General features: G+C 40.1%; 1 protein-coding gene across 2 annotated transcripts in view; it reads left to right on the plus strand.

The window, feature by feature from the left end:
* ARID5B (AT-rich interaction domain 5B) overlaps window positions 1-10,660 on the plus strand; it is a 147,445-nt gene extending 136,785 nt beyond the window's left edge. Inside the window, exon 8 of one of the 2 annotated variants that reach the window (XM_045165542.1) lies at window positions 8,069-8,372. In XM_045165542.1, the coding sequence (XP_045021477.1) occupies window positions 8,069-8,074 (6 nt within the window). In that variant the 3' untranslated portion in view covers window positions 8,075-8,372. Of the gene's footprint in view, window positions 1-8,068; window positions 8,373-9,176 lie in introns of those variants that run through there. The other variant, XM_045165541.1, reaches the window with a different exon arrangement.
* The last annotated feature ends 2,572 nt before the right edge of the window (window positions 10,661-13,232 follow it).

Raw genomic sequence — 13,232 nt, forward strand, 5'->3', positions numbered from 1 at the left:
AACATGACCGTCACTGACTGCCTTTTCAAATGGCTGTACGCTTTTGGGGGTTTATTGGGCCGCTTTTGGAAGCAGTCCCAATTAGTTCCAGGTTTGGCAAAATTGTAAACTTGTCGTAAAAACTACAAGTGGAAAACATATGTAACTCTCCCCTGTCAGGGAAATTAGTTAGGTCTGTAATTTTTTCCCATGTTGAGAAAGGGCTATTATTGTACAACAAGCCAAGATTGCATAAAAGAAATTTCCCTTGGCAACATACCTGACATCTGTTCATGTCTAATATGGGAAATGTATTAAAGGCTTTCAAAAGTAATCAGTATTGGCCATTAAGGAATAGAATGCAGCAGAATCTCCTCTCATTCTAGAGCAGAGAAGCTTTATTAGACAAGGGTCAGTGCCGCATAAACAGGAAGTTATCAAACTTACTCAGAACAGGCTCTGACACTCTTTATCAGCTAATTCTAACTGACAGGAATGGGTTATTTTTAGCTTACAGGAAAATTTGATGGCCACGGATTTTTACAGCATGAATTTTGAACCGATAAAATGTTAGAGCAACAGACTCAGATTAGAATCTTGAAAAGAAGAAGAAAGAGCTGCACTAATGTAGCATACAGAGATGACATCTGTAATAAAATCACGTGACATAGGAAGATGTCGTCATTGGAAAGATTTTCTCCTCCACATAGTGATCAGGTTGAGTTGTGCAGTTTCTTCTACAATTGAAGACATTATTTCTTTTTTTTTTTCCTTACAGAGTAACCTGGGGTATATCTCTGTATCAAAGTAAGATGCCAGAGACAGAAAGTCAAGAAAATGAAACTCATTTTAACCCAAAATAATAACTAGTGTTTCTTGCCAGATATAGCATTTTATTCCACAAACTAATACGAGGGTTTGATGTCAGGGGCTTGGGATGGGAAAAAGATGGCAAGCAATACGTGAGTCAGGTAATCTGGTATTAATCTATAATTAATAATCTGGTATTCTAAGAATTCTTTGTGAGTCTATATGCATGTAAAATGTTTATATATAGGCAATACATGTTTATAAGGAAGTCAGATACTTATATGAAGTATATTTAAACATGTATTTCATAGATATAATTTGCTTAAAATTTCTGTTTTACTGAGTGCACCACTGAAAAATAAATAATGTAGTTTTTCACTTGGTTGGATCTGTTGATAAGGCAGGGAGATTTACTCCTTCCCACTGTGGCTCATAGTTTTGTAAAATCTTGAGCTAATTATAGCTTTCGTGCATGTGAAAAAGATGATAACTTATTCAGTGTTAGTCTCATAAATTTAGCAGTCCACCCCGTAGCCCAGACTTTTAAGTCTAACCTTTAATGTTCAGAATAGGAATACACATTCTTACGAACTCTGACTGCAGATAGTTACATGATATTGCATAACATTATGAAATGTCTTTTGAAACCCAGGAATTTTTTTGTTACTCACTGATAGGGAGAGAGCCAGAAAATTTCACTGAATCAGTTTTTCCTGCTTTTGTATCTTACGTATTTGCACCAGAATTTTTTTTTTTTTTTTAACGAGCAACAGCAGACTGGTGTAGAAAATATAAAAGAAACTTTCTGATGACTTTCAAGGCATTTGCAGCACTCTTTGAACAAACAGTGATTATTCTTTTGTTGAATGAATGACTGAATGATCACACAATCAGCAGATCACCTGACCACATATTTATTGAGCATCTTAGAAGTATAATATGCAGTGTTAGACACTCTGGGGAACATAAAAATATTTAGGCTAGGGGTTCCAGTTGCTTACCACCCAGGAAAGGCATCAGTTGTAAGACATAGTGGGAGAAGATCAGTTGCGCTGCTTGGGTAAAGTACTTCCTCATTTAGAGATGAGAAAGAAAGACTGACAGGTCTGATGCCACTTTAGCAGAATATTGGAGAACGGATGGAATTTAGATGTGAAAGATTATGGTCTTCTAAGGATGAGACAATCAAACGGGGAAACAAACTATGTAGGTAGAATGAAGTTAGGTATAGCAAGTTTGAGTAACTTAGAGTCACTAGGTGGCTGGGATAAATGACCATGAAGGGGAATTCAGAGGGAAGGATGGAGCCTAGGGAAGGAGGTCCTTGGATGCTGGCAGTGAGGGGTTGGGATCATGAAGATTGACAGCAAGTTAAGTGTTATGTTTTGCCACCTGTACTGCCTGCCCTGTATTGTGCTAGACAGAGTGGAGAGAAAGACTGGGCTGGGAAACATGAAAGACCAGACTGGCACCTGCTTTCCATCTGGTTATGTGCTTCACGTCTCTTGAGCCAAGCCACAAAGGGGACTGGTGACCTGTGGGGCTGTCCTTTTCCTCCTTTCCTCTCCACTTCACCCTTCAGCTCCTTCATCCTTTGTTGGGTCCCTGCATTCTTCACAATATGCCACATTTTTCCATCTCATCTCAAGCAGTGAATCTGTGTGACTGTCTCACTATAAAATCTATATTTGAGGCCATAAACTGAATAAAACCAACTGGTGGGATTTTTTTCCCATCCTTTTTTCTTTCCTTCTTTCCCTCCTTCCTTTCTAAAAACTGCCTCATACTACCTGTTGGCCCTGCAGGCCCTTGAGTTTGCCACTCTGATTTTACCTTTAAGCTTTTGAACCTCTGAAGTATAGAAAACATTTCTCTTTAGTATATTTTGACTAATAAAATTGTGAGATGTTCAGTGAGGATTCAGTTTTGAAGTCAGCCCAGGAGATATAATAATAATATCCAAAGTCTGAGGGCTTAAGTTGTCATCACGGCCTTACTGGAGGATACTTATCTGTGAGATCATCTGCTATCAGAAGCAAGTGTAGACTTGTCATTTAGAGCTCAAAAGAGATCTTGGAATCTTCTAGATCAGTGGTTCCCAGAGGCTACTCAAGAACTGCAGCTCAAATTTTCAATGGGGAATTTTAAAGTGTAAGTAGTTTTCTAGGTCTCTCATATATTAACTCTAGAGTGGGGCCTGGGCCTTAGAATTTGAGAATCCTTTTCTTTAAAAAAAAAAACAAAAACAAAACTGCCCAGATTCTGTTAATTCAAAGCTAATGGTAACAATGATTATTATTAAACTTCAGGACTCCTAGCTTCAAAATGCGGCCCCCATCTAAGTATCAAAGATTAGAAGGTTGTCTTCAGGCTATTACTAAATAAACACGATAAACATGCCAGAATATTAACATTCCTTGGCTCAAAAGCAGCACAAAGTTTCCAACGATTATTTTTCCATTTGGTAAAGTGGCAATCTAAATTGGGACTTGATGAGCTATTTTCATTTTGAATAAGGAAAAGTGTAACCCCCTCACATTTTTATTTTTCATGAATTGGCATTTGTGCAGAAAAAGATCCTTGCCCTGCTCCATATATGGAAACTGAGGCACAAGGAGATGAAATGAGTTGAATGGGGTCATCCTGGCATTCTTCAAATTTTGAACTGCTGAGAATTTTGTGCACAATTATCTCAACCTCTGTAACATCATCACTAGGAGAAAGAGATTTATAAATTCTTTGTGCTTTGCATCCTCAGCAGTCTCTTATGTATATTTTTATGTTTTGGGGGTGATGCTTTGGGGAAAGAAAAGATCTAATAACCTACCTTCATTGGTAGCATCTTTCAGTCATTTCTTTGACCTTAATACGAACCTTACCTGATATACCAACTAACCAGTTGAGATTTTCTGATTCTTGAGAAAAATGTGTGACCTTAGAAGATGGGTCAAGAAGTCTGGAAGATGTAAATACTCAGTAATAGTAAAAACTTGCAAGTTTAAATTCTGTATATGTATTTCTTCTGCTGTTAACTTGTGATTGGATAAAGAGATCTCTCTGGAATTCCTTCTGGTTATAAGAAGAGGCCATTTTAATTGGCTTGTTTTTGTTTGTGGTTATAAACTATTCCAAACCTTCTGGTTTGAATTGTGGATTATGGATTATTTCATTTTAGTCCTTCACAGCCCTCAAATTGAATTTTTTTTTTTAAAAAAGAGCAGAAGTTCTATTTTAAGCCTTTATAGCATTCAACTAATAGCTATGTTCTGTTCTCTTGGCCTCTTCTGCTTTTGCTAGAAATATGTATCATGTCTCTGCATCCCTAGGTTTAGAGATCATAAACATATTGAATGGATTTGATTTCCTAAAACACATCATCTTGGCATTTTGATTGGTTGGCAATGAGACCTCTTCTTTAACAATCATATATCTGATTTCTCCTTCCAAACATTTGAGAGTCTGGGTCACCTACAGTGGAGGAGACAGAACTGAATAAAGTTTTGCTGATGAGCTAAGAAGGTCTTCACTTCAGTGCCTGGTGAAGTAGTTAAAGCTTGCAGAGTAGCTTGGGGTATTACCAGGATGCAGCATGTTGATGGTGGTTTGCTAAAGTGATTTCCATTTGGCTAAACATTTGCTGGCGAGCCAGAGGCAGTATTTGGAGAGAGGTAGAGTTGGGAAATGGGTTGAGTAAATCTTATCCTAGAGGCAGAGGACCACGCAAGAGCAAGTGTGTTGCCTTCTAAGAATGCCAGCTCGCAGTCCCGCCTCTCCCCAGGGGTGAGACAGGACCACTATCTCACAACTGGAAGAAGCCACTTGTCTTCTTGCTGGAAGGATTAGGCCTTGACATCAGATTCTGGCTTTGACATCATTTCAAGACATCCTCTGAATCTAACCCTAGTTCTCTGGACAGACAAAGCCTCTTGCTTAATTCAAAATTCTCAAGGCCAAAGATGATGTCATGTAGCTTTGAAAGGCTCCAGTTCCTGGAGTACTACCAGGAAAAAAAAGTCATCTTCCTTGAATTCAGTCCGCCCTCAAGGTGTCCTGAGAAAAAAGGCTGTTTCTCACAACAGCGCGGGCAACACTGCTCACAGGCGAACTCCTTTTGACTTCCTAACCGCATCCTGCACACTCTTACAAAGTCACGCCATAGTGGATGCGCTGTTGTCCTAAAAGTTTTCCAATGACTTTCCTCACCAGGCCACAAAATACCAAAAGTATTTCATCTTAGTGACTCCAAAGGTAGGAAAATCAAGGCTCCAAGACTGTTTGGGGTTAAAATATTTTTCCAGTTTTTTTTTTTTTTAAAGTAACAGAACATTTTCATCAGATAAAATTAGAGGAGGGACAGATTCCTTTCCTACTCACTGGGTCCATTTTCTTCTCAAGGACTGGCATTGTTGAGAGTTAATTTCAGGCCACTTTTAAAACACCACCTGAATTCTAAAGAGAGTCTAAAAACCACTTTCCAGTCTGCCCTCTGTATCTGTGGGTTCCACATCTGAAAATTCAACCAATCTTTGATCAGAAAAAAAAAAAAATTAATCCCAGAAGAGTTCCAAAAAGCAAAACTCGAATTTGTGAAGCACTGGCAACTATTTATACAGCATTTACATGGTATTTCATGTTATAGCTCATCTAGAGATGATTTAGAGTACACAGAAGGATGTACATAGGTTATATGCAAATTTTATATGAAACTTGAGCATTCATGAATTTTGGTATCCACGGGGAGGGGCAGCGAGGTCCTTGGAAACAGAGGGGTAACTATTTATAAGGAATGAGAACTTTGTGAATATGACAGGTGTAGAGTGCTTTTCACAGTTTCTTGGGTCTTATCCACACTAAGGAGGACCTCTGTACCCAGTACAGGCCCTAGAACAGTAGCAGCAGAAGACAGGCTGTCAAGAATCCCTACTGTCTAAGTGAGGCCCTTGAGGGGGGACAGGGGAAGCACAATGGAAAGACGTCACCACGTGGATGGAGTTTTTCTTTAGGAAGTAGAGAGCCAGAGTTCTTTGTATCCTTAAAAACCTAAAATAATGGGTCAGGTTGAAACATGAACATGACCAGGAAGCCTGAGGCTTCATGAACAGTTGATCAAACTGACTCCGCAGCTAGATCAAACTTTCCAGCTGAGTGGGGCTGGGGGCCAGATACCAGGAGGCAGACGCTGCTCCTACCCCTAGATGGGAATAAGAATAAGAACCTGAGCAAATGCATGCCTAGGCATGACAAAAGGCATGAACAGAAGGCAGACGCACACAGGTGGGAGCATGGTGCCCAGGGCTGTCCTGGAAGGAGGGCTCTGTCCTCCCCTCTCTCCTCGTGGGGCTCTGCGACCCCCTGTAGGTTTGGACAAGGCGAGGATTGAGGCGTTTCATGCTGTAGAGCCTATGGTCAGCGTTTGAATTAAAAGCGCATCTGGGCACAAAAAAAAAGGAGAGATGTATACCCAGGAGACCTGTGTACTTAAAAGCATTTAGCAGTTGGAAAGAGCACATTTTATGACTTTCCTGTGGAAAGAAAATACCTCAAAATGGCCTGATTCATCTAGGCTGGCCAGTGGAAGCTCAGTAAACAGAGAGCCCAGTTCCTTAAAGGCCCAGCCCTTGTCTTTTCTCCACTGGTTCAAAAAAAAAAAACGTATTTAAACAGCAGAATCTGCTACTAGGGGCCTAACACAGACCTCTAGCCAGCTGCATAGGGCTTATTAGCGCCGAATGGTGACTGATGCTGGCTTCCTGCTGCCACAGTTTCAATCCTAGTGTGAGGAAGACTTTGTTTTTGTTCTTTTTGATAATTCGTTATTTATTCTCAAAGAAGTTTTGTCATTTCTGTGATAGGCAAGTGTTTAACAGGGCATACCTCAGTATGGATGATAGGTTGTGGGTGGGGAGCATGGCTGGTTTGCACGCATATCCCTGTCAGCAGTGGTCTCTTACTCACTATATTTTTCACAATCAGTATTCCTTTGTTTATATATTCGGTCATGTGTTGATTTTTGGAATCTGCCACTAGGATGCAGGCATCCCAGGTGCTGGGTTTGCACTGTGGCCACCCAGCTGCTGGCACAGTACCCAACAAATGGGAGAGGTTCAATAAATGTTTGGTGAGTGAATGCATGGGTGAATAGACAGATTCTGATCAAATTGGGACTTACTCATGATTTAATGGTGAATCTCTGTTCACCAAGTGGGCAGGGTGGCAGCAACCACAGTTCTAACAGATACTTTAAGAGAGTAACATCTCAGAGAGCTATTAACCCAACCCCCTGCCTTCGATTCTTGCTGACCTCCTAGCTGCGCTGTTTTCCCACTAGTGAGAGTTTCAGAATTTGTAGCAAAAGCAATGGGTCCCACAGTTAACTCCCTCCTTTGAAGCAAAAGGTCCCTGGAGTTCTGTATTATCACCCTGCCACACCATTCACCAGGTCATTCTGATATGGAGGCTGCTTTGATGTAGTGGAAAAAAGTCTGCTCTTGGGACCATAAGACATTGGTATGAGTCCTGGCATTCCCGCTCTGTGGCTGTGTGTCCTTAGGCAAATCATGCAACCTCTCTGAGACTTGTTTCCTTTGCCTGTGAATGAGATCTCTATAGGCTGCCTCACAGGCTGATGGGAGGAGTAAATGATATCATGGATATGAAAACTCTTTACAAAATAGAAAATACAGCACACTCAGAGATACAAGAATGACAAGAGTGATGATTTCTTCTAAAGTGACTACAGGAACTCACACAGTCTTGTTCCAAGGGCCTCCATATTCAAAGAGCTCTGAGGAATAATGTAGATATGTGGAAGAAGGGTATCCTGTTTCTTCTGTACACAGGTCTAGAACAGACCAACCTGTAACTGTATTATGTAAAAGGTTGGAGGGAGGCTGTAATTAAATATAAAATAATTACCAAAATATGTATTTTGAGTATTTTTAAAGGGCCTTGAAAACATTTATTATTATAATCTAAATCAAGCTACAAATACAGGAGGATTTTTAGTTATACCTGCTAGTAGATGTAAGAGGTGGTTAGGTCTAATGAGAACTATTGAAACAAATTGATTTAAGAATGCCTCATGGGAAAGTGAACAATGCACGACTCACATCGTCGCGAGGTCCTACTTGGGCCTGTTAAGGGCTTATGGAAATGAAGGGGTTCTTTTTACTTGAAACAGGTACCACTTAACCTATAATATTGAACCACCCTTTTTCTTCTTCGTTCACAATTATGGAGCCCCTGGTTACACACTGAGTTTTTTTTTTCACGCCTCTAGCCCTAAGTGAACTCCGCTGTCAGCTCTGCGGGTGTTTTTCGAAAGATGCCTCCTGTTCTGCTTGTTTAAATGCCACGCCCAGCTCCCTACACATTCCAATACCAAGAGTTTTCTCGGAGCCCTGTTTGGAGACGTTCACAAGCATCTCAGAACTTGCTCTGTCTCTGCAGTTTCAAGGAAACACTGGATTGCTCATATGTACTAGATGACGTGGTTTCCCCAAAGTAATCATTTGCCAGATCGTACATCTGTTATTTTGTTAAAATCTTAATTTATATATAAAAATAAAATTAAAGAAAAACAAGACCATAGTATGCCTTTCAGTATATTACAAGCTGTTTGTTTTTATTCACCCAACTCAGTGAAATACGGACCTTACATTTTAACTTTGGAATATGTTAATTTTCATAGGGTTTCATCAGTATCCCATTTTCCTGACCTGAGTGAAGAAAAATAAACAGCTTGTGACATAAGACGGTTTAACATTTTGGTTTTGTTCTGGTGGTTAGCACAGCTGGCATAGAAATACAGCCTGAGAGGACTAGAAATTTCATAACCAACTTGATCATTTTAATTAATTTGTATAGTAATTTAGGTAACACATCACAGTAGTTCAAAAATCAGAAGATACAGAAGTGTGTTTTATGGAAATTCTGTGTTTACCTGTGTACTCAGCCACCCATTACCATATCCCTCAAGTAACCAGTGTTAATTCTGAGTCATTTAAATGGATATACTAAGACATATTTTAGCTGAAATCTATATTTTGATGCTTTAATCACATTACATAAAGGAACAGAGTATGCATTTGGGACCTCGGGGGCAAATAACTACATGAATCCCCAGGGAGATATCTTGGACAAAAATGCTGTAAGGGCGACAAAATACAGAGCCCAAAGCGGAATTCCATTTTCACTGTAAAGAAAAGTGCTACAAGTGAGATCTTCCCGGAAGCCCATGCGTCTCCCCACAGACCCGTTTGGACTTCTCTGTTTCTGGGTTGCCAGGACAGACTGTTGTTCTCTTCTGCCTGTTGCATATGTGTTGAATCCTGGCACTGCGAATCTCGTACGGTGCAAGACTGAATTTCTCACTGCCGCTTTTTCAGATAACAGCCCGCCGTCAGTGGAAGCATATTTATGATGAGTTGGGTGGTAACCCTGGGAGCACCAGCGCTGCCACTTGCACCCGCAGGCATTATGAAAGGTAAGGCACCCTTGCTGGGAAAGTCGCGGCTTAGTGAAAAGTGTGTTAATTCAGGGTTAACGGGTCAAGCACAAGACCTTTGCGGAAACAGGAAATATCCCTGGCGTTTTACTTTGCATACCGCCTTGTGATTTTTAGGGGACCTGGCTTTCTCTGGTTACAGGAGCTAATAGAATTAGATGTTCTCCGAGTTTGGTTTTATCCTATAACCCTGTCTGACAATACTGATACTCCCCCCCAACCACAAGCATGGATGATTCAGTATATTCTGTGTACTCCGTAGGTTCATTCACTATGAGAACTTTCAGCTTCTGGAAAACAGGTCTCGGTATTACTCTGGAGTTGCCATGTAACTGTATTAGCATAGAAATGTATTAATGTTGAAAGTACTAATATTGAACAGTGAGTATTTCTTTGATAAGAAAAGCGGTCCTAGATAAGACCTGTTGTCTTCTTTCCCCATCTTGGTGTTTTTCTTCTGTGCTTTTGACCCAGGAAGTCCTTTCTTGCCAAGCTCTGTGTATTTTGGTTTTCTAATAATTTCAGCTTCTTTCAGAAAGGTGGTGATGATAATGCAAAGAAGAAATAATGCCAAATTAGCGTACTATGAGGGTTGTATCCATGGGAATTCTCCCCTTTGCATTAGGACTGTGTGCCTCACAAAATTGAAGACCAGTTAGGATAAATCATGTGTTATCATTGGTCTGTATTTTCAGTCCATACTTGTTTAGGTCATACCAACGTCCTTATCACTGGCATATCCCTGCAGAGGTCCGGGCAGACTCAGCTTCTTGGTTTCACATTCAGAGCTTGTGAGGTCCAAGTAGAGGTGTCTGTGTTTTTCATAATGGCCATGGATGGGATGAAGTCAAGACACAGCTAAGCAAACGGGCCATATCGCTTGCTCCTTTGAAAAGTACAACACAAGTCCCCGTTGATGGTTGCTCTTCACATCATCAGTCACCATCCCAGCTTCAACCCACATGCTTAACACCCATCTTTGGATCACACAAATGCATCTTCAGATAATGTCACATCACACACCAACTCTTAGTCATATTTCTAGTCCAATTGTATTTTTATCTGCACCGCACTTTACAGAGTCCCTTTTCATATGGCCATTCGGTGAAATTTACAATGTTTTTATAGGTATAATCGTAGTAAATTAAGTTGGGTTTAGAACCCTATGAAAAAGCCTCACAAAGTATTCCCAAGAAACTGCTTTATTTGACAGTGTTATAATCCAGAAAGATTTTTTTTAATTGATAATGGAAATTCAAATTACTATTCTTCATAGCATTGTTGCAGTATACTGCATTGGATTTTTTTTTTTTTAAGTGAGTGTTATTTCTCTCAGTATTTAATACAAAAGACTGTACTCTAACTGTTGGTAGCGGGTGCAACACTGAAGTTCTAGTACAAAAAGGCACTGGCATCTGGGGTGAGTGTTCTGTAAGTGGCAGCTGAGGTATCAGAGCCCTCTGGATTATGAGTCAAAGCTTTAATGAAAACGTTTTCGTTAGAAACGCTCTCTACTTTCAAACATTTTTTATTATGCTAGTGAACCTCCCTTGGCTTCATGTGCAAATGTCCCCAACATGTGACCCATCACACTTAAAGAACCAGATAGGGATTAAAATTTGAGAAAAGGGCTGTTATCTCAGCTGTGAGTTAGCTCACCTCATTGGAGTGAAAAAGTATTCAAATGTATCACCAAGCGTCACATGGTCAAGTAACAGATAAGCTTTGGGGTAGAAAAAGGCTTGGGTTTAATAGCAGCAGGTAGATGTGTATGGTTGTGTGTTTAATTTACTCAAGCAGTTGTGTGTATAAAAATAGCTGCAATCTCAAATACCAAGATATGTTCTTTTGAAGGTTGTGTACTTTGTTTCATGATTTACCTCTTCCTGGAGTAGCAGAATCCCACATGCCTGCAGTCAGTCAAAATGGAAAATTCTAATAGAAGTACCTCCAACTGCAGCAACTAAAAAGCATTATTAAAGATTTTTAGAGATTTTTCTTCTCTCATTCTTGGGAGCAAAATTCATAAAGTTTTGGTCTCCCGCTGGAATAAAGTTTTTGCAAAGGTATGTCAGTTACTCTTCCAAATCTAGAATTTTCTTTGGTCATTATATCAGTCAGGATCCAGGGAGGAAAATAAAAATTCACACTTAAGTATTCAACAAAGAGAACTTACTGGAGGGAATTGCCTAAACAAGTGTTGGTGTGAAGCAGTCCACTCACACAGAGGCACTAATCATAGGTTTCCTAGGATTGAGAGAATAAAGAGCTTATGTTATCACCACCCAGAAGTTGGGACAGTGGTCTCAGGAGACTGGGCTTCAGGTCTCTCACAGGTAGAGGCACCCAGTGAGTGCTGGTGCTTCAGGAGCTCAAGGGCGGGCACTGTGGAGCTGGATGCAGGTGGCTGGTGCCAGACCATCTCAGAGGACACTGTTCAGGGACAGTGGAAAGAAGCGAGAGGCTGGAACCAGCAGCTGCTACTAAGTTCCTGCTGGCTTGGCACTGAAAGGAAGGGCAAGCAAAATGGGAGGCAGTCCCTCCTCCCTTGCCCTGGCCTGCTAGGGCCATTTGCAGAACCCCAGTAGGAAGGTGGCTGACAAAAGAGACTTGGAATTTGTGTCGTCCCAATCCCAGTATCACCAGACAGAGTGCAGAAGAGTGGGTTTGGAGCTGAGAGACAGCAGTCATCTATGTGGGGGGCACACGGCACCCCAACATAGAAATCGCTGTGCAGAACCCGAAACCCAGGTTAGAGCAGCTGTTGCAGGGTGAATAGCAAGGTCATCATCCCGGTTCCTGGCATTTTCTTGTATTTAATTTTTATTTTATATTGGAGTATAGTTGATTACAAAGTTGTTAGTTCCTGGTGTACAGCTAAGTGATTCAGTTAAACATACACATATGTCCATTCTTTTTCAGATTCTTTTCCCATATAGGTTACTACAGAATATTGAGTAGAGTTCCTTATGCCATACAGTAGGTCCTTTTGATTATCTATTTTATATATAGTAGTATGTATAATTTAATCCCAAACTCCTAATTTATCCCTTCTCCCACAGTTCCCTTTGGAACCGTTGTGTCTGTTTTGTAAGTAAGTTCATTCATATAATTTTTAAAAAATTCTATTCATAAATGATATGTCATCTTTTTCTGATTCACTTAGTTTGGTAATCTCTAGGTCCGTTCATGTTGCTGCAAATGGTATTATTTCAGTCTTTCCATGGCTGAGTAATATTCCATTGTATGTATGTACCACATTGTCTTTATCCATTCCTCTGTGGATAGGCATTTAGGTAGCTTCCATGTCTTGACTGTTGTTAACAGTGCTGCAGTGAACACTGGGGGTGCATGTATCTTTTCAAATGATGGTTTTTCTCCAGATACATGCCCAGGAGTGGGATTACTGGATCATATGGTAATTCTTAGTTTTTAAAGGAACCTCCATACCATTGTCTTCAGTGACTGGACCAATTTACATTTCCACCAACAGGTGGGAGAGCCCCCCTTTCTCCTAACTCTCTCCAGTATTTGTTGTTTGTAGACTTTTTTGATGATGGCATTCTGACTGGTATACCTCACTGTAGTTTTGATTTGCATTTCTCTAATAATAAGTGGTGTTGAGTATCTTTTCATATGCCTTTTGGCCATCTTTATGTCTTCTTTGGAGAAATGTCTACTTAGATCTTCTGCACTTTTTTTTGATTGGGTTATTATTTTCATATAGAGCTGCATGAGCTATTTATATATTTTGGACATTAATCCCTTGTCAGTCACTTCATTTGCAAATATTTTCTCCCATTCAGTGGGTTGTCTTTTCTGTTTTGTTTATGGTTTCTTTTGCTGTACAAAAGCTTTTAAGTTTAATTAGGTCCCATTTGTTTATCTTTGTTTTTATTTTCATTACTCTAGGAGGTGGATCTGAAAAGATATTGCT

Source organism: Bubalus bubalis, chromosome 4 (genome assembly GCF_019923935.1).
Source record: "Bubalus bubalis isolate 160015118507 breed Murrah chromosome 4, NDDB_SH_1, whole genome shotgun sequence".
NCBI classification, from domain to species: Eukaryota; Metazoa; Chordata; class Mammalia; order Artiodactyla; family Bovidae; genus Bubalus; species Bubalus bubalis.